General features: G+C 35.4%; 1 protein-coding gene across 18 annotated transcripts in view; it reads left to right on the top strand.

Moving 5' to 3' along the window:
• DLG2 (discs large MAGUK scaffold protein 2) overlaps positions 1–21811 on the top strand; it is a 1902684-nt gene that overhangs the window by 1404180 nt on the left and 476693 nt on the right. For all 18 annotated transcript variants that reach the window (XM_074335659.1, XM_074335660.1, XM_074335661.1 and 15 more), the window contains one exon: positions 9520–9656. In XM_074335659.1, coding sequence (XP_074191760.1) covers positions 9520–9656 — 137 coding nt within the window. The remainder of the gene's footprint in view (positions 1–9519; positions 9657–21811) is intronic.

Genomic DNA, 21811 nt, shown 5'->3' on the forward strand with positions numbered 1-21811 from the left:
GCAAATGTTGTTTGAACAATTACTGTATGCCAGCACTGTGTTTAACATGGTCAATTTTATGAAACCCATACTTTCTGGGATCATGTAATTTAGTTGAAGTGAGAAGATAAATGCACATAAAAGATTAATTTGTAAAGTGATTTAGTTTATTTACAATTTCTATGCTTATACCCAGACTGCTGAGAATTGCTGAAGAAAAAAATATTACTAGAAGAGTAATAGCTACTAAACCCTAACTAGACAATCAACAATTCCTTGCAGCTTTTCTGCATTTCAATAATCAATTATCTCTTCCATTTTCCCTAATAGCTACTTAAAAACTTCTGTACTTTCTTCAAATCTGTGACCTCACTATTATCCTTATTCTTGCCTGAGGATGACACTTTCTCGTTAGCAGAGTAAACTGAAGAAGAGAACTCCTCTAGTGTCCTGCCATCAAACCTATATTCTTAACCTTTTTCTACACCATTCTTTTCTGCTGCCCTCCAAACTCCATTCATTCATTTATGCCAAAATATTTATTAAGCACAGTATCAAGAACTAAGTGTACATTGATGGGTACAAGAGATATGGTTCCTCTCTACATGGAACCTGTAGTCTGCCTAAGAAGACTTACTGCTTTCACCTGAACTATTTTCAGTTTTTCAAATAATCCCTGTCATCTCTCAACTCAGTCTTTGAATACATGTTTTGCTCTTCAGGGATATTCTTTCCTCATTCCCTTCTTTTTCCTGGATCACTTTCATCTTCCAGGTCTGTTTGCCTATCAGGACCTACAATTAGCCTTCTGTGACACCCCACCCCAACCCAAGAGAGGCTGCCCACCTATGGACTCCCAAAGACCCTGCTCCTCTTGTATCAACACTTACCACACTGGGTTTTTATTGCCTCTTCATTTGTCTTACCCTCCACTAGAAAAGAACCATAGATCTCTAATTCACGGATCTAACCACAATGTGTAGGCCAGTTCTTGGTACACAGTAGTCATCAGTGAGTGTTTGTTGAATGAGTTAACTCATTCTATTTAAACAGAATTGAAAAGGCTGATACACATAATTGGTTCTCCTGGAGTTCAACTTGGAAATGAACAACCATAGTAGTTTGGAGTTGGCAAAAACTAGAGTGATCTTGAAAATGAAAGTGGTGAAGGCATTTCAGATGTGGGGAAAAGGCATCACAATATAAAAATCACCACAGCAAGATCAGCTTGCCTGGAGGAAGCTTCGTAGAGGCAAAGTAAGGAATAGTGAATGGAGGTTGTGAAGAATTCCTGTAGAAAATGAACAGTAATGGACCATTCAAGTAACAGAGCAACATAGCAAAAATAGAATTATAGGTGGTAAAAGAACCTGGAATATATTTGCAGAATGGATTGGGGAGCATCAGGCAGGGAAAACCTGAAATCAGGTAATACAAATCATGAGCCGTTTACAATAAAACAGGCATGACTGGATAAGCACTTGATTTAGTGAAGCAGCAGTGAAGAAGAGTAATATAATTACATTTAAATATATGCACTGATAAAACATAACAACTGCTATATTATACTATATTACAATACCATCTAGCAACTCTCTGTCAAGTATTGTAATAAGCCCTGGGATTCAGTGATGTATGAGTGCGATGCCAAACTTGAAGTGCTTACAATTTAATCAGAAATATTAATCTAATTGGAAAGCACATAAGACAGGAAAGGAAGCCAGTCTTGAAGGGATGTTTATGAGTACATTCTTTCAAGCTTGTGAGTTTAAGTGACAAATCAAGCCCAAGAGAGTGTTGGAGTTACCAGAAGTTTGGGCACTTACCAACAAAGCAATGGTAATTGAAACTATAAACTTGGATTCTCCGAAAGAAAGAGAGTATGGAGAGAAAAGGTTTCAATGGAGTGTGCCTTGGAGAATAACTATTATTCTAGAGGATTGGTCATCAAATTTAGCATGCATCCCCAGAGTTTCTGATTCTGGATTGTCTGTCATGGGCCCCAAAATTTGCATTTGTAATAAGCTTCCATATGATGCTAATGCTACTGGGGTACAGACCACATTCTGAGAACCACTGTTTTAGAGCTATAAAATAAAGATAAATGAAATGGAGAAGTAGCAAGAGAAATAACAGAATGATCAGGGCAGTGTACTCTTATGAGGGTAGGAATGTAATGTGGAAAGAGCAAAGGCCTATAGAAATTTTCAGGCATTTTGGAGGAAAATTCTGGGTGACTGGCTGACTGGCTGGGCTTCTTGCTTGGTGGAACTGGTTTGTAGTTACCTCCATTCTAGGAAAGAGTGACATAAATATATAATAATTATAAATATATCATAAATATATATATAAATGTATAATAAATATAAATATATAATACATATAAAATATGCATACATACATGTATATACATATATATATATATATATATATACATATATATATATTTATCAATGAGATTTCCATTAGAATGAAAGAGCTAGATATATGTACAACCACTCAGACCATAAGAATTAGATACTGTATTAGTTTTCTGGAGCTGCCATAACAAATGACCACAAACTGTGGCTTCAAACAACAGAAATTTATTCTACAGTTCTGGAGCCTGGAAGCCTGTGATCGAGGTGTCAGCAAGATTGGTTCCTTCTGGGGAATTCTGAAGCAGAGTTTGTTTCATGTCTCTCTCTTAGATGTTGGTGGTTTCTGGCAATCCTTGGTATTCCTTGGTCTGTAGATGCACCACCCCAATCTGCCTTGGCTGTCACATGCATTCTTCCTTGTGTGTCTGTGTTTCTGTGTCTAAATGTCCTCTTCTTCCACGTCACCAGTCATTGGATTAGGGCCCACACTAACCCAGAAGAACCTCGTCTTAAATTGATGACATCTACAAAGACCGTGTTTCCAAGTAAGGTCATATTCACGGGTCTTAGGACTTCAGCATGTCTTCTGAAAGGGCATAATTCAAACCATAACAGATGCCATGTGAATAGATTGTGGTATATGGAACAAGATGGATGAGACTGAGAAGGGTGTGTGTGATAAGGAAACAGAGTTAGTAGCTATAAGTCACTGTTTAAACGCTTCAGCTTTTAACAGTGAGGAAACTGTGGTAAGTTCAAGAGAAGATCTTTACAGGATAGGACAGAGGCATGGTCAAAGCCAGAAGGTCAAAAAAGCATGGATAGTAGGAGACAAAATATTGTAGTGTGGGGAAAAAACGAATAATGAGTGAAGTCCTTGAGTAGAGGGGAAGATTTAGGTTTGGAAAAGAGGAATGGTGCTTATTCCTTTAGACAAAGGAAAAGCAGAAGGCATATGTATAAACATGGGGACTTTTCATAATAAAATAGGAGGAATTAAAGTGATTTGCTAAAGTGTGAGTGGGCATTTTATGAGGTACATAGAAAAGACTTTGGAACATTGGGTGTGGTCAATTAACTGGGTGGCCTGAGAGACCTTCTTTAAGCAGGATTGAGTGTACTTAGCCAGTGCCTTGGGAATTTTAAACAGACCACTTCTTTTAATCCCAAACTGTCTTTTGAACCCAGGGGGAATCCAGAAAGTAAAAAAATAATGTTTTGGCTCTTAATAAACCATACCTACAGTGCCAATGAGATTACTTAGTCTCTCAAATGAAAATGAAAGGTGCATTTCTGGTATTGATTTAAGCTAAGTTTTCTTTGTAAATGGGAAGAGATGTGAAGTAGTCTGTTATCTGTGTAGACCAGACCCACAGGTAAAGTTTTTTGTTTTGTCTTTAACTGAAATGCATGCACATTCAGAAGTTAAGTTGTCTGTATGGGTGTGTGTTTTCTAAGAGAGGGCCAGTCGGGGTTCGAGATGGATTCTATGTTTCCTTTAATAAAACCATGTAGTCAAAGGGTACAGCATACCACTGGTGTTTTCTATAAAGCAGTAAGCACCTTCTTTAGCAGAGCCCAGGTAAACTCTGACAGAAGCAATCTGCGTCATAATATTGAATTGTTTGGAGAAGCTCCAAAAGTGCTCTCCTAGTCAAGTCACATAAAATAAAGTTAAACCAAGTCATTGAATGGTTATAAGCCATCACAGGGTTTCGTTTTCTACACCCACAGGATTATATGGGTACACTGTAATCATATGACTCTTTTAAGCATTTGAATTTTTATTCTGAGCCTCTCAAGCACAGTAACAGTCTATGTTGCCAAGACTTCTGCTTTCAGCCCCCCACTTCTCACTGACACCTCCTCCTCAGCGTAGGCAGGCAACAAGGGGAAAGGGTGAACTGTGTTCCCATGTTCTTTTTTTTTTTTTTTTAATAGGGTGAGGTAGAGATTTAGGAGGAAAAGGGTAAATTGAAGGTTTTAACAAGGCTCAGACATTCCCTTCCCTATGTGTGTATCTCCTGTGTAAGGTGAGGAATTGCATTCTGGGGACATACAAGAAATATGGAAAGAGAAGCCCACCTTTATTCAATAGATAGATGTAAACCTGAAATTCTGTTTGCACATCACACAGATCACTTTTCAATTGCTTGGGGAAATAGGTGTTTAAAGTCCACATGCTTTCTTCCCCTTTTCTAGAGGACTGAAATATGCACGGATTTTACTCCCTTCAGTGATGTGTAACACTTATGTTTTTCTGTGTCCACTTTGTTTGTTACTGGCACACACATAGACACGTCTACTATTATTCTTAATTCAGTGTTTTTGGTGAGACCTACCAACTCTTTTCATTGAGTTTATTTTATAACTGATTACTCTGCCATCACATGATGATCCAGGGCTATTTCTTCATCATGGACACTTCTTTTCAAAACAATGATCATTTATCTAAATTAGCTACTTCCCCAAAATCAGTGTTTTTGCTATTTTCATTGTTCCTTACTCAAATCTCTATGAGTATTATTGTATTTATCCTGTTAAGGACCACTCTAGCTTATCTCCTCATAAACACATATTTTGAGTATATGCCAGGCATCTGTGTCTCAATATCCCACCCAGTACAGCTGGGATTTTATGAACATTGTGGAACCTAAGTCGGGGCAACTGATTCTTTAGTCATTTAGTCAGTCTGGAATCCAGAGGATGTGTTGGTTTGAAAGGTGCTTGCTCTTTTATCAATTCTAACTTAACCTTTAAGACGCAGCCCCAAAGTTAAACCTTTTGTTGATTCTTCTGTTCCTCTAAGTCAGTCATGCGCCCCTCTGGGCTCACTTAACACTAGAACCATTATAAAAGTCATCCCAGCCAGTTAAATCATGCCAAGGTGTTTAGGTATCTGTTTTTCAAAACAACTCAAGAGCTTACTGAGAGCAGAGAATTTTTATTTATCAAGCATCTGTTATATGCCAATTATTATAGAACATATACTTATTCTCTCGTTATAGATGAGGAGTTTTACATAGTTGGTAGATGAAAGAATCACGATGCAAAGCTGGCTGTGTTGTTGCCCAGTCAGAGTTCACCTGAGGCAGTATAATACCATATACAGTTATCAAATCCAACTGCCAGTACTCATTTTTCAGCTATGCCGCACTCATTAAAGCCACCAGCTTCATCTTTAAGGGGAGTCTTTCTCAGACACATGTGACTTTTCTTGTCCTCTTATATTTGTTCATTTTTTAAAAATGTTTTTATTTAGTACATATTTAGGAGTTCACTACAGTAGTCCCCCCTTATCACACGGGATATGTTCCAAGACCCTCAGTGTATGCCTGAAACTAGATAGTATCAAACCCTGTATATACAATGTTTTTTATATACATACATACATACTTATGATAAAGTTTATAATTTCAGTGCAGTAAGAAATTGACAATAAGACCTAATAATAAAATAGAACAATTATAACAATATACTGTAATAAAAGTTATGTGAATGTGGTCTATCTCACTAATATCTTATTGTACTATATGTACAGCATGGATACACTGGACAAAAGCATGATTTATGTCCCAGGTTGGATGGAGCAGGACAGTGCGAGATTTCATCATGCAATTAAGAATGGTGTACAATTTAAAACTTATGAATTGTTTATTTCTGGAATTTTTCATTTAATATTTCAGATGCTGGTTGACCATGGATAATTGAAACCATGGAAAGCAAAACCATGAATAATGGGTACGACTATATATAACTGGCCTGGTTCTATTGCATAGCATAAAAGCAACAAAAATCTCTGTAATCGTGAGTTTATATTTTCACCAAGAAGACAAACAAAAAAATAAATAAAATACATACATGATTTATATAGTATATTACAAGGTAACAAATGTGAAGGGAAAATGAAAAGTAAAGCAGGATAACAAAATGGGGTGTATGGTTAGAGGACAGTATTAAATAGGGAGGTTAGAGTAATTGAAATTTGGACAAAGCTCTGAAGGAAGTGTATTCCAGATAAAGGGAAGAGCTAGAGCAAATACCCTAAGGTATTCTAGAATTACCAAGCTTGCGAGTGCATCTAGAGTGGGATGAAGGAGGGGGATATTAACAAATAAGGGGAGAGAATGGCTCTATATTTTAGACAGCCTGCACTGCTTTAACAGAGTGCATACAAAGGACACCCAGTGCCTCCAAACTGATATTTAAGATTTCCTCTTTTTGCTCGGGTCCTAGCCCACGTTTGTCTCCATAGAGTAGTCCTCCAAAAACCCCTGGAATCACCTGAATTTAGAACATTGCTTCAGCTAGGTTCAACCACACTCACTCATAAGAACCTACCCATGGATCGTTATTTCTGTAGTGTTTCTGGTCAATCCATTGCTTTACATTATATTGGCCAGAGTTGATAGCAACAATGCTTAGGATGTACTCAGGGGATGTTTGTTAAATGAACAGATATACCGTGTTTCCCAGAAAATAAGACCTAGCTGGACAATCAGCTCTAACGCGATTTTTGGAGCAAAATTAGTATAAGACCCGGTATATATATTATATTATTATATTATATTATATTATATTATATTATATTGTAATATTATATTATATTAGACCTGGTCTTATAGTAAAATAAGACTGGGTCTTGTATTAATTTTTTGCTCCAAAAGACGCATTAGAGCTGATTGTCTGGCTAGGTCTTATTTTCAGGGAAACACGGTATGAAATGAGTTAGTGAATGTATGAATAAATGAATGATTCAATCTTATAACGCAGATGGATATTACCACCTATAAATAAACTTGTATTCTGGATATAGACATAAGTTACACATTTACGTAGGTTGAATTAAATATCTGGAATACAGTTGACTGTTGATTAAATGTTGATTATTTGTAAATGTATTCATGTTCCATCCAAGTAAGAGAAATCATGGAGATTTTTCAGTTCTGTACATTCAGAGACATTCTCTGGATCTTACTAAAAATACTTTGCTTCACCTTGAGCAGCATTAAAAAGAATTACTTAAACCTAATCTCAGGGAAAAAAAGTCATTTTCTCTTTAGTGATATATTGGTGTCCACATCAGCCATAGTGATTTCATTATCTTGGTACAATCTTTAACTTGAAATGTCAACTACATAGTTATTCCCTTTGTTGGACTTAACCTTGTTTACGGTGGTAATTTGTTTCCTTAGCTCTTCTGTAACTCAGACTGTGGCATTTACTGTGGACATAGTAGATGTAAATCTGAGTCCCTAGATTTGTTCTAACCTTTTCTTTCCACAGTTTGGAATGACTTCTGTACTATTATAAACATAATAGATTGATCCTAGCATATGGCTCTGAAACATTGGTAAATTTAAATTTAAATTCCTCTGTAATCATATATATTAGGTTGGTGCAAAAGTAATTGCGGTTTTTGCAATTATTTTTAACCTTTTAAACCGCAATGACTTTTGCACCGACCTAATACAGATAAAGTAATAGTTTTAAAAAGCGTGAGTTGATATGTATTCTAAATTTCATAGGAAAAATCACTTGGGAACATTTTATTTACTTTTGGTCATTTTTTGCTTGATAAACATTTTTTTTAATCTGAGGCAAACCAATACATGTATAGATCTATGGAAGCCAAAGCATCAATAAAGAATAATTATCTACTTTAGTAGGAAATTAGATAACACTTATTTTAATTACCTTATCAATTTAAATCCATTTTCCATTTATTTTTAACAACTATTATAGTTAATTTAACAAAAAAACCATTTCACATGTAATTTTAGGGGTGTTGCTTTATAATTTACTATGCCATTATTTTTCCATTAACTAATTATTTGTGCCATCTTAAGAGCATGTAGCCCTATTTTTTTATTCAATGAAAACATAGTGAAATAGAATATTTTAAGTGTTTTTCATTACTGTTGTATAAAGTACCAAAAATGTTGTTTATGATCATTTCATCATAAAACAGGTATGTGATTTTCCTTTTAATTATGTGATTAGGTGTGTGATTTAAAATAAAAATTTATCTTAAGCCAACTAAGTTACAGAAAGTTTCTGTTTTTACTAACAAAAGCATTTGATTTATATCTATCTTTCTGAGTAATTTCAACATTAATTATTATTATTTTAAAATACAATTAAAATATATGCTACAAGTATTATACTGGACATATATTTAATCAGACTCATGTTCTTAAAAGGATTTTTTATTCTTATACCTTTAAAGAGTCTAACAGTCATTCATTAAAATGGTTTCATAATGATTTTGAGTAACTCTATTCTTGTTTTCATTGCATAGTTTTATAAAAGTAAATGTTTTGTAAACCATAGTACAGTAAAATTCATCTCTCAAAAAAGAAAATTACCATTTCAAATGAATTGATATTCTGTGGTTTGTTATAAAAATAAGCAAATCAAAGTACATACTCTATTTCTTTATTCTTTGGAATGTGTATAGGGATAATTCATTTTTTATGTGTGACTAGCCTATCAGTTCATAACAGTAAGTGGCAGGAAGTGTGAAAATATGACAAGATGGCCAGAGAAGAAAACAGAAAGGGCAAACATCTTGTTTCATTTCCTTATTGTCTCTCTGAAATTATGACTTGAATGCCCAATGTGTCTTCCTCGTGGCTCTTGTCTCAGAATTTGTAGAATTTTCTAACAGCTGTACTTTTTCATCCTGAAATTCATCCTGAAATGTCAAGAGTATCTAGGTCTCTACCCAAATGATTGGCAATACTTCTGTTCTCTAAGCTAGGTTAGCAACATTGAAGATGAACCCACAGACCCAACGTGAGCAGGAATATGCATGTATTTTGCCTGGCTCACCTACAATCCTTCCACAGCCTGTTTTGACTGGTGGCTCTTCTGGCTAGTCACCCATTAAGAGCTCATTAGCTATGGAACAACAATTAGGTGTACAGTCATGAAAAAGAATGAAACAAATGTCCTCGTGGTATTGACTTCAAGAGCTTTGCCTCATTGGCATTAATCACGAAGCCTTCAAATATTTAAAGAAGAACAAAATCAATTGAAGTAGAATCATTCCTGTTATGTATTAATGTTATACTAAATTGAGGGTTAATTTTCTTAGACTGGTGAACTGTGGCTAATTGCGTTGTCTTAGGAAAAAAACAAAAACCAAGATTTTTCTTTTTCTGTTTCTCCCCCATAGGTTTAGGCTTCAGTATTGCAGGAGGTGTGGGGAACCAACACATTCCTGGAGACAACAGCATTTATGTAACTAAAATTATAGACGGAGGAGCTGCACAAAAGGACGGAAGGTTGCAAGTAGGAGACAGACTACTAATGGTGAGTGTGACTCAAGCAAAACTATGTGTACATTTATGAAGCTCTTGTTTCCCAGAGTATGACTATCTTAGTAGATTCAGCTGTCATAACAAAATACCGTAGACTAGGTGGCCTAAACAGCAGAAGTATTATTTTCTCACAGTCCTGGATGCTGGGAAGTTCAAGATCAAGGTCTGGCCCATTCGGTTTCTGGGGAGGTCTCTCTTCCTGGCTTTTAAGCAACTATCGTCTTTCTGTATCTTCACAAGGCCTTTCTGCTGTGCTTGTGCTAAGAGAGAAAGCTCTCTTCTTTCTCTTTTTATAAGACCACCAGTCCTATTTGATTACAGCTCCACCCTTCGCTCATTTAATTAATAACCTTAACTCCTATATACGCTATCTCCAAATACAGTGATATTGGGGTCAGAACTTAAATACTATATAAGTTTGTGGGAGGAGGCAAAATTTAGTCCATAGCAGTGACCATGGGCAGAAATAGAAAATAAGGAAGAACAGATTTTTTTGGTCAGAGATCTCAAAAGTACATGTACCATTGCATCTGATCTGTTGATATTTTAAAAACAGAAATCTAAATTATCACCAGTTTTCACAGACACACAAAACACAGAGATTATATGTTGTTCTTCCGATGTAATCCATCTCCTATTAGCCAGAGAGACTGCTAAAGCCAGACTGCTAGAGAGGAGGGCTTTGCATAACAAAGGGAACAACACTATCTGGTTTATTGATATGTACTTTTCTATGTCTCTTGGTGGTCCTTTGTTCAACCAGTTAGACACAATCCCTAACTTCCAAGAATTCATAATCTGAGTTCTGACACATGTGTAGATGGCTCCTTACCTCCTCTCCCCTCAGACAGAATCTCAGCTATTTTAGTTGCCTGCTGCCCAAATGCTTCAGGAGCCCTGGAAATGATTGACACCAACACATGGTCACCCTTTCTGAGCCATGGAGTTATATGATAAACTAAGGCAAAATAAGGCAATCATAAGCAGTAAAACACTTGGGATTACACTTAATAAAACTGCTTCATCTCCTTTACTGTTTTATACCAAATCTACAGGATAATAATCAAATAGTGAAAATTAATAGACGATAGCTCTCAAGTAAGGTATCTAGTCATATGGCTGCCCTTATAAATTAGAGCCTCTAAACTATGTCTGCAAAGAGCCACTGTTTCCAACGTTTTCATGAGAGGTGTTTGGGAAGGATCGGTCTATACGGTCTCAACAGATGCTAATTTCTAAGACACGTGCAAGTTTTGTAGGTTGAACCTCAAAGTACATTGTGCCCCCTTCCCTGCTCTAGACAGCTAGTCTTTAGTCTCACTAGTCTATTTTCATAGTTGTCAATGATCTTTGTATGGAATTATCTGGGTAAGAACTTTATAATAGTCTTAATTACTAACATTTATCTGGCATTTACTATTTTCCAGTAAATTTCCCTATTCCTTAGTTTCCTTTTGCTTACACTTTTGAAAGTGCTTACACTTTTGAAAGTGCTTTTCTGTAATGTAACATATATATCTCACAATGGCCTATTTTGTGTAAGCAAAAGGAAACTAAGGAATAGAGAAATTTACTAACTTGGCCATGGTCATATAGTTAACAATGGAGAGAACTGGGTTTCAAATCCAGGCAATCTGGCTCTCCATGCTTGTAACCACTAAGCATGGTCTTTGTTTGCATTTGTTTCCTAGAATTTGTCAGACCATTGTTTCCTTCCTTCCTTTAGTTATCCTTCAGTCATTCATTAATTCCTTTGTTTAACAAGTAACATGTTGGGCACCTACCATGTCCCCGGCAATAGCCACTACTCCATCAGTGGAAAATGTATGGTCAAACTGGATGGGCAAAAATGTGACATAATGATTTCAGTCAGAGTTGCAACTACGAGATTTTGGCTTCTTTACTGCCTAACATCACTACTATGTTATGTTCTTTTTTTAGTTCTTTTTTTAACCGCTTTATTGAGGTGTGGTTGACAAGTCAGAAACTATACATACTGAATGTATACAACTCCCTGAGTTTGGGGATAAGTATACATCCATGAAGTCATTACCACCGTTAAAACCATAATATATACATCACCTCCCTAAGTTTCCTCCCATCCCTATTATTATTATTATTATTATTATTATTATTATTTGTGTGTATATGTTAATAACGCTTAACATAAGATCTACCCTCTTGGTAAATTTTAAGTATTTAATACAGTACCATTAGGAATAGGCACTATGTTGTATAACAGCACTATCACATTTTCATTCTTAAGATATTTTGAATTATTTTTTGTTTGCTTACTCTTTTTTGTTTGTTTTTGGTTTTTTGAACTTTTGGTGTTTTTTTTTGTCTTTCACATAAAAGTTGGGTCTTATGAAGTTATGTCTTCTAAACCAGAAAACTATTTGGGGGTAAAGACCTAACAAGTTCATTTCAAGAATATAAACGTTATTGTTTATTGACTTAGGAATAAAATAAACTGAGCTATCCATCTTCTACGTAGTGCTAAATTGAAATAAAGAGGACAGTTTCATTCTAAAGTAATGATTTAAAGAGAGTGACTGATTTGACCTTTGACTCATTCTGTAAGAGTTTGGTTGTAAGCCACTCTTCTGGTATTTCTTCAACTGTTGCTATTGTAATATGTTAGGTGTTGTGTGCCAATTTCTTCAGGTTCTGTTTAAATTTCTAGTTTTATTTTCAAATTCTTTAAAAAAAACCCTCAAAGTCTAAATTCTGTCAAAGGATTTTTCAGGCATTATGCTATTTTTTATTAGCATTTTCTTGATAGTCATTATAAATATAATGGTTTCAAAAATAGCTGTGACATAATCCTTAACTGTTTTGAGTTTTAGAGCATAGTTAAAAAAAAAAAAAAATGAACCTTCAACAATAATAGGTCTTTCCTCTCTTATGTAAGGAAAACATAATTAGTACTTCCAAGGCAACTGCAGGCTGAATTTGGAAATGAAAGAAAGTGATTCATTTTATAACATTCTAAGTGAAAAATGACCCTGAGGGGAAAAAAATAAATAAAGAAATAAAAAATATCATGGAAGCCACTCCAAAAGACTAATTCTCTTACTTCACCTCAAAAATATTTATTAATGCCCTCCTGTTATTTCTTTCTACCTCCTCCTCCCTTTACTGCCTTATTACATTCATGTCTTCTTTAGTTTCATCCTTTTCTACTCGCCTCCCCCAAAGGAAGTACAAACAATTTAGATTCTGTGATTTACCACCTGTATGTATCACACTATATTTTTCTCTAAATAGCTATTTTTCTTTCTAAATCAGTTTGCACCATTCCCTTCTCTCATTTCTTAGGAAAACTTCCCCCCATGTATTCATAGTCCTATAAGTAAACTGGTCTAAGATGAAATTTCTTTAGGCTAAATCACTAAACTTCAGAAAGTTTCCCATCATCTGCCCTGCAGTGACAGAATTTTTTTTTTTTTCCCCGAAGTCTTAGTAATAACCCTTTCAAGTTTCTAAACTAAAATAAATACAATATTGGATACCACCTGAATCACACCATATACTATATGGGTACTATTTTTTCCCCTAAGTATTTCTTATATCTCAGAATTGAAAAATTTCCATCTTAGATATAATCTTATTCCAACTCACATTTGATACATCAGAATCCCCCTGAAAAGTAGGAAGTAGTCTTTCACCATTGGCTAGAAAACTCTAAGGATGAGGACTTAATGTCTCTTTTAAGCTGTCCATTAGCTAGTAACCATCATTAGCAATCTTTTCCTTAAAATTACATCAAAATACATTTCTCTCTATATTTCTTTCTTTATTCATAACTCTGTCCCTTGGAAAAGTGAATACTAATTCCTCTCCCACATTTGTTTGAAAAGTTATGCCCTGCCTTTCTCCACTTCTCAGTCTTTTAAGATGTTTCACACATTTTCTCTCACTCTTACAGTAAATTTTACCATAATCCATTTATCTTCCATAAATAGATTACCCTTTTAACAAAACCATTTTTGATTTCTTAGAATGTTATTCCTCCATCTGACCTTTACATTTATTCTACTATAAGGACAAATTATCCTGCCTGTCACCTTTGGAATAGGCCTCTTAGTATTTCAAATAAGATGATTTTGTCAGAACTCTCTGATGTTTCATGGGTCACACAGATGTATAGCATATGTTCTTTTTATCAAAATAATAATTTAAAAATTTTTAAATAATTTAAAAAATTTTTCCTGCTACTTGGAACTTATCATTCTCTAGAATTTTGTTCTTTTTGTTGTCAAATTACAATGACATCTGACTTTTGTGGATGGTACCAGTAGCTTAATGTTGTAATTTCAGACTGAATAGGTTACCTTTTGGCCCTGAACTTCATGGGATGATGAACTTCATGAGAGATGGTCAGAAGCTAATAGTATTGATCATTTTCAAATTCTTTCCTATATTTTTACACACTGGTTTTATTAACCCCTATCTAGGAGATACATAGAGCCACATATATTACAGAAATGTGATGTTCTTCATCTTTTTCTATGACACCAGAAACTTTGAATCCAAGGTCATCTGATTGTCTTCTCTATAGGGATAACATATAAGGAGCTGTTAATTGTCAAAGCCCCTTGGGACTTTGTGATTTTAAACTTTTTAATCGTAGTCTCTTTTTTTTCCATAATCTTTGTTTGACATTTGGAAAAAAGCAAACCTGTCAGTGAGAGAATTTTTACATCTTTTACGGAGAATCAGTCTTTTCTCTGTAAAGACTTGTTTTTTTGTTTGTTTGTTTTTCTTTTCTTAAAGGGAAGCAGTAGACAAGGAAAAAACACAGGCATTGGCAATCTTTTCCTTAAAATTACATCAAAATATATTTCTCTATATATTCCTTTCTTTATTCATAAAGAAACAAATCATTATTCAGATTTAGGATGAAAACAAAATGGACTCAGAGAGAGGATAACTGGATTCAAGTCCCAGGAAGCCAGCACTAACTCTACCGAACTGACCTTGGGCAATTCATGTACATCTTTGGTCTTCGTTTTGGTCTCCATATCATCGCAGCATTGCCTTAGATTAGTGTTTCCGAAGTGTATTTTAAAATACTAGATTACTCACTGTGTCACATAAAAAGAATCTGTGGTCAAATAAGTTTGGGAAATTCTACAACCTGTATCTTATCTCTCCTACAGATTCTAAGTAACTTTAGCATATTAAAGGGACTGTGAAGTCCTGCAGTCAAAGAAGTAAATTCACTTTGACTGATACTACAATTTTCAAATTATTTTATTGTGGAAGCTTTTTCTTAAAGAAATGCCTATAAAACACCAAGAACTGTTGTTCAATGGAGTATACTCTGGGACGTCCTATCTCTTATTGTTATTCCAAAATTAATATCCCATGGTCACGACAGTAAATGGATTTAGGAAATCTGGAGACAATACAGTTTTCTGAATGAGTATCAGTTGTGAAGACCTAAATTATTTGTTTTGTTTGTTTTGGTAGATTTACAAAATTGCCTAGTTTTATCCAAATAGTAATAAGAAAATCATCTTGAAGACAATGCAAATATGTAGAAATTATCTAAATAATGAACAGGACTTTACAGCGCTTTCATTGATTAGACCCAGTTTAAATAAGAACCAGAAGCTGCCCTCTCTGCGCACATGGCTCTTTCCTACCACCCGCGCACTCGTTCAGCATAAAAAGAGCTGTCAGCTACAGCAGCAGCCCACAGACGCTTCACTCCAACCCTTGAGAGATGAATAGGGCCGTCATTACTATTATTCTTGTTTTCCAGAGAAGAAAATTGGAACTCAGAGATGACAAAAGAATTTCTAATATTCTGTAACGATAAATTGTGAAATTAGGTTCAGACCTAGATATCCATGTCCTCAAACCACGTTTCTTTCACCAGTTTACTCAGCCTCTCTGCTTCTCTATCCTGGTTGCGCATTTGAATCTCGTGGTAAGCTTTTGAACACTGTGGATCCCCAGGCCTCCATCAACCCTGAATAATCAAATCAGAATCTCTGGAGTAGGAGCCACGCTTCATTTTTCTTAACGTATTTGTTTAAGTTTTCCAAATGATTCTAATATGCAGCCAGGTTAAGAATCATGGCCCTACCATTACCGGATCGCCTCCTAGCTCACTCTGCTGCTGCTCCGCTACTTCTCCGGAGGTGACTTTGGTGGTGATGCTCAGTAGTCAAGCTGATGCAGCATCATTTAGCAATTTCAAGCTGAAAGGCATTTACAAATAGTTCACTCTTTAAATTCTGTTCGCTGCAGTTAGAGTCACTTGTGAAACACCAGGAAAAAAAAAATCAGGATAATTATTTCTTCCCTCCAATTTCTCTCAAGTGTCATAAAATTACAATGCAATGCTGTTGCAATGACATTTTATGGAAGAGTTAAAACCTTCCACTATATCGTTGTTTTTTTACTGATAGGTGTGCTATTAAAAGACTTTTAAAACCACTGCTCTGTAGTAGGCACCGATATATAACTATGAGCAAGTTCTATATACAGAGTCATTAAACTATATATAAGCAAGAAAAAAACAACAATATATGTACATTTCTCTACTTTAAATTGTATGCATACATCATTATGCTAATATATTATGCACATTTTAAAACATACACAAAAATAGAAAGATCAAAATCAATGCAATAAATATTAATACAAGTTCAAATATTTTTTCCTATACCCAGTGAGTTGCCCAGGGGTTTATATCATACTGTCCATTTTGGTGACCATTGCTATAGAGGAAGCTGGAGTCAGTCAACAAAACACTGTCATTTGCTCTCTTCCTCTCTCTCTATGGAATAAAAGATTAAGAAATTCATCAATGATTAATAGAGGAGGAAGACATTCACATTGTTGGAGCTTTGATCTTGTCCCTTATAAGCTGATGTGACCTGGTACTCACATTCTGTACCAGCCTTTCATCCTTATATCCTATGCCTGACATAGAGTGAGTGTCCAATAATTGTGTGTTGTTGGTTGAATGACCTTCATTCCTTACCGTTTCTCCTCTGACTCAACACAAATGCGTCCTTCTCTCTGTAAAATAGGGAATTTTGATCAATTTTCCTTTGTTATGCCACATTGTTATTTTTTAACTTATTTAGCTTATTACTTAAACATTTATTAAGTGCCCACTATTTACAGTGTATCAGCCAGGGAAATGCAAAGATAAAAACAATCTATTCATTGCCCTTGAGAAGGTCATTCACTTTGAGACACTGCGGGAGTAAGTGGTGTACAGGGTAGAGGGTGATCATTTTGACAAAATAAGCCCTAAACAGGAAGAAACTATTTCCAGTAGCAGGACCAGCAGAAATATTATGTCTGATTATAATATTTGATTACTATTTATATACTGCTTTATATTATACAGTGTTGTTTTTTAGATTCATGGTATCATTTCTTTCTTGCAAACACAAGGAAATCAACAAATAAATCAGTATTACCACATTTTACATATAAGAAAATTAATGCTTAGTAAATATGTTAACTGATCAAAGTTCATGAATCTAGGAATGGAAACCAGATCTGATTCTACATTCAAAATTACTTTCATTATACCAAGTTGACTTCATTTCAGGAGATACCTAAATTTAAAATATGGCTAATTATTTCTAATAAATTTAAGTCAATTCACTGGGCATGAAAAATCAATTTCTTTCTTTCTCATTCCAATTTTCCATCACTTGTGAGATCTTGCTGTGTGTGTTTCATAATGAAGCCACTGGTCTTAGTTTCTGTTCTTCCTTGTTTACACTTTTTTGTTGTTCATTTAAAAAATAGAGTTAATTCGTTTTTAACAATAACTAATGCATGCTCATTGCTGAAAAGAAAAATAAGAAAATATTCATTATCCAAAGATAACTATTATTAGTGTTTCCTATTTATTCATAGTTGTTATTTTTATTCTCTTAAATGTTTAATTAGTTTCAGGTGTACAAAACAACATAATAATTAGACATTTACACCCCTCACAAAGTGATAACACCCCCAAGTCTACCACCCCTCTGACATCATATATAGCTGTTACAATACCACAGACTCTGTTCCCTATGCTGTACTTTATATCCCATGACTATATACATATATATTTAATTATAGTTGACATTCAATATTATTCTACGTCAGCTTCAGGTGTACAGCGCATGGGTCAGGCATCTACACAGTCGATGAAGTGATCCCCCTGATAAGTCCAGTGCCCATCTGGCACCTTACATGATCTTTACAGCATTATTGATTATATTCCCCATATTGTATTTCATACCATCATGACTATTTTGTGACTACCAATTTGTACTTTCTAATCCCTTCACCTTCTCCCTATCCCCAGCCCCCCTCCCATCTACCAACCATCAGTTTTTTCTCTGTATCTCTGAGTCTATTTCTGTTTTGTTTGTTCATTTATTCTGTTCTTTATATTCCACATGTAAGTGAGATCATATGGTATTTGTCTTTCTCAGTCTGACTAGTCTGACTCACTTTACTTAGCATAATATTCTCTAGGTCCATCCATGTTGTTACAAATGGTAAGATTTCGTTCCTTTTTTCCTGGCTGAGTAATAACCTATTGTATAAATGTACCACAGTTTCTTTATCCATTCATGTATTGATGGGCACTTCAGTTGTTTCCATATTTGGGCAATTATGAATAGTGCTGCAGTAAACATAGGGGTGCATATAGTTTTTTTCAAATTAGTGTTTTGGATTTCTTTGGATAAATACCTAGGAGTGGAATTGCTGGATCATAAGGTAGTTCTGTTTTGGTTTTTTTGTTGTTGTTTTTTTTGAGGTATCTCCAGAGTATTTTCCATAGTGGCTACACTAATTTGCAATCCCACCAACAGTGCAGGAGGGTTCCCTTTTCTCCACATCCTCACCAACACTTATTGTTTGTTGATTTATTGATGATTGTCATTCTGACAGAAGTGAGATGGTTTCTCATTGTGGTTTTTATTTGCATTTCTCTGATGATTAGTGACATTGAGCATCTTTTCATATGTCCTCTTTAGAGAAATGTCTATTCATGTCCTCTGCCCATTTTCTAATTGGGTTGTTTGTTTTTTTTGGTGTTGAGTTGAATGAGCTTTTTGTAATTTTGGGATATTTTTTAAATAAATTTTATTGAAACAATTTCAATGTGCTGCAGAGATTTTAATCTTTGGTTTATGCATATTTATTTTCATATCATTGACGTTGCTACATTAGATTGGTCCCATTTTTAACCGGTCTTACAATCTAGTGATTGACTTTGTATCCTTTTTAAAAGATAACTTTGGAGTTTTGTTTTTGTAGTTGTTGTTGTTGTTGTTGTTTTTAACAGTGTTCTAGAGTCTCACGTTTTTTTGCAGTATGTCTTAGGTAACTTTTATGTGCCCAGTTTGTCCCACCACGTGGGTATTCCTGAATAAATTGGAAAGGTCAGTGTCTCACCATCAGAACATTACCCCTTCTTCTCTCTCATGCCCCCACACCTCCCATCTTTGTACCATCACTTCTATATTTGCTTACACTCATTTGAAGTTCCACCACACTTACCCTGTTTCCTTCTTGCAAATCTCCTGCCACCTCTTTCTTCAGCTTCTTCAGCTGGTCTGCACTCTTTTATCTCTATCATGCTCCAATTCAGCACCCCCCTTTTGAGAAAATGAGTCATCTCACCTCCAACGTCTGTTTCTTGGCCTCAGTCTTCTGTCCTATTGCAAACATACAGCCAGGCTGCACATATTTCCCCCCCTCTGTAGCATACACATACCCCACAGAAATACTTCATTCAAATGCACGTGATTTTTTTTTCTGAAACCAGGCCAGTTACTCAGTGTTCACCATTATGGGCAGATACTTGATGCAAAAGGAAAAAAAAAAAGAAAGAAAGAAAGAAAAAGGACAATGAAAAACAATGACAAGAGAAACTAACCAATCAGTATAATATCTCTTCTCTCTGTGTACAATCAGCTCCAGCTGTAGGCCCTTTATCTTGAGAGTTCACAGGATAATACACACACATAATTAACCCAAATAAACCCACTTTCGTGAAAAACATTTTGAAGACTTCAGCACAAAAGAGCACTTTTTGGTCCAGATCCTGTACTATTCTGAATTTTTAAAAAGACCGCACAGAAGCCTCATCAACAGTACCCTAATTAAACTAATCAGTTCACAGATGTTTACAGGAAAATGCTCAGCGAAAAATTTCACCAAGAATTTCTATTTCCTGGGAAGAGAGATGGATGATGATAATAGTAATAGTAATAAGAGCTAACATTAATGAGTAGTTTAATGTGCCTGCCACTTTACATAAATCAATACATTTAAATCAATAACCCTTTGACACAGTTATTATTACCATACCTACTTGACAGATGTCAAAACTGAGGCTAAGAAGGTTAAGTTCCCCAAGGTCACACAGCTAGGAAGTACCAGGAACAGAACTCAGAACCTGGTCTGCATAACACAAGAGCATGTGCTTTTAATGACTACATCCTGTTCCAATCTCATACCACTTGTTCCATGACTAAAACCTGTGAAAAATTTCCAACACTTCCTTGTCACCAAATAAAAACAGACTGAACTACCACTATTTTAAACTACCATCATTCCCCCCAATATCCTCTCTTTCCCCACTGGTTACCTCCACTCTTTCCTCAACTTCTGCTTTCTGGTCTAAAGATGTTCTTGTGGTCTAAGAGTCTGTCATCAAAGTCATGCTCAAAAAACAAGCTTGAAGGTAACATTTGCTAGATCGTTTCACTGCTCATCTTGGAAATGGCAAAAGTGCAGTTTAATAAGCCCTAGCCACATCTCTCTTTCACTGATAATCTAATGAGCTGTGAGCTTTCTGTACCCTGGGGAGAGTTACATGTTACAATGAGTCATTGTCAGAAACAGCTTCTGTGCCACTTGTAATCGAATCCAGTTGGTTTCTAGCCTATGGGGTCTTTATCGCTTGACTTGTCATATCCCAGCACATTGCCTTTTTCGCTTCTGTGTGTTCCCCCCAACCCCCCTGCCCAATATATGTGTTTCTGGGGCCCATGTTCACAATATTCAGAGCCACCTTAGGCAATCTTTTGAGAGAAAATACCCACTGCCATAAACATTTTAGACCTTTGTATAGGAGCATTTGTAAATATTCATTACCTAGGTACAAGTGGCACTGCCCTGAAATAAGTGATTAATCAAATACATAAAAAGGTTTTGAAGAGACAGCTATATCAAGCCGTGTTCCATTTTACTTATTTATTTTTAACTATGTCAATGTATTTGTATGATACAATATACTGTCACCACTGGATTAAGCAAGAAGTGGAATGACTAATCAGGCTTATATAACACTTTGGAATTTATGTTACCTCTGTATGTAAACTTGGAAGGAGACTCTAGTCTCTTAAAGGGAGAAAGAATAAATGATGTAAGCCTTGGATTCCAGTGACCCTACCGACACCCAAGGGCAGTGTCATTTTCATCTTTTTTTGAGGGTTGTGATGCAACTGATGACTTTGCAATTTGGAGGCTGTGTGATCACTTTTTTGCACACTGACTTCTTTATACATCAGTTTTTCTCATCTGGGATGAGCCCAAATGCTAATGTTCACCTCGTGAAGCTATAACCAGGATCAGTTATGTGATTTACGTCAAAATATATACATAATACCCCCAAAACATATACCATGTAGGTATATATGTATACCATGTAGGTTAAATAAATGTTAGCTCTTATTATTATTGCTGTTGTTTTTTCTTATTCTCTGTCTCTTACAAAAGGGCTACCATCATCAACTGTGTTTCCCATACTGGTACTCTTGTCTGCATTCTCACTTTCTGCATGGGTCTATATTTTCAATTCATTCGATAAATGTGTCCTTAGAATGTATTGCAATGTGAGTTTCAGAAGGGCTAGGACCTTGTCTATTTGGAAGAAGCAATATAGATGAGTGATTAAAAGCATCGTCCCTGGAGCCAGACTGCCTGGCTTTAATTCTGCCTCTGCCACTTATTAAATCAAAGACAAGTTTCTTAACCTCTTGGAGACATGCTTTTTTCACCTGTCAAATGAAGGTAATTATAATAGCTACCTCACAGGTTGTGAAGCTTGGTGGTGTTAAAATATTTAAAGTGATTTAGAATAGTGCTTGATGTGTAATA

The sequence above is a fragment of the Rhinolophus sinicus genome, linkage group LG06, assembly GCF_036562045.2.
Source record: "Rhinolophus sinicus isolate RSC01 linkage group LG06, ASM3656204v1, whole genome shotgun sequence".
Classification (NCBI taxonomy): domain Eukaryota; kingdom Metazoa; phylum Chordata; class Mammalia; order Chiroptera; family Rhinolophidae; genus Rhinolophus; species Rhinolophus sinicus.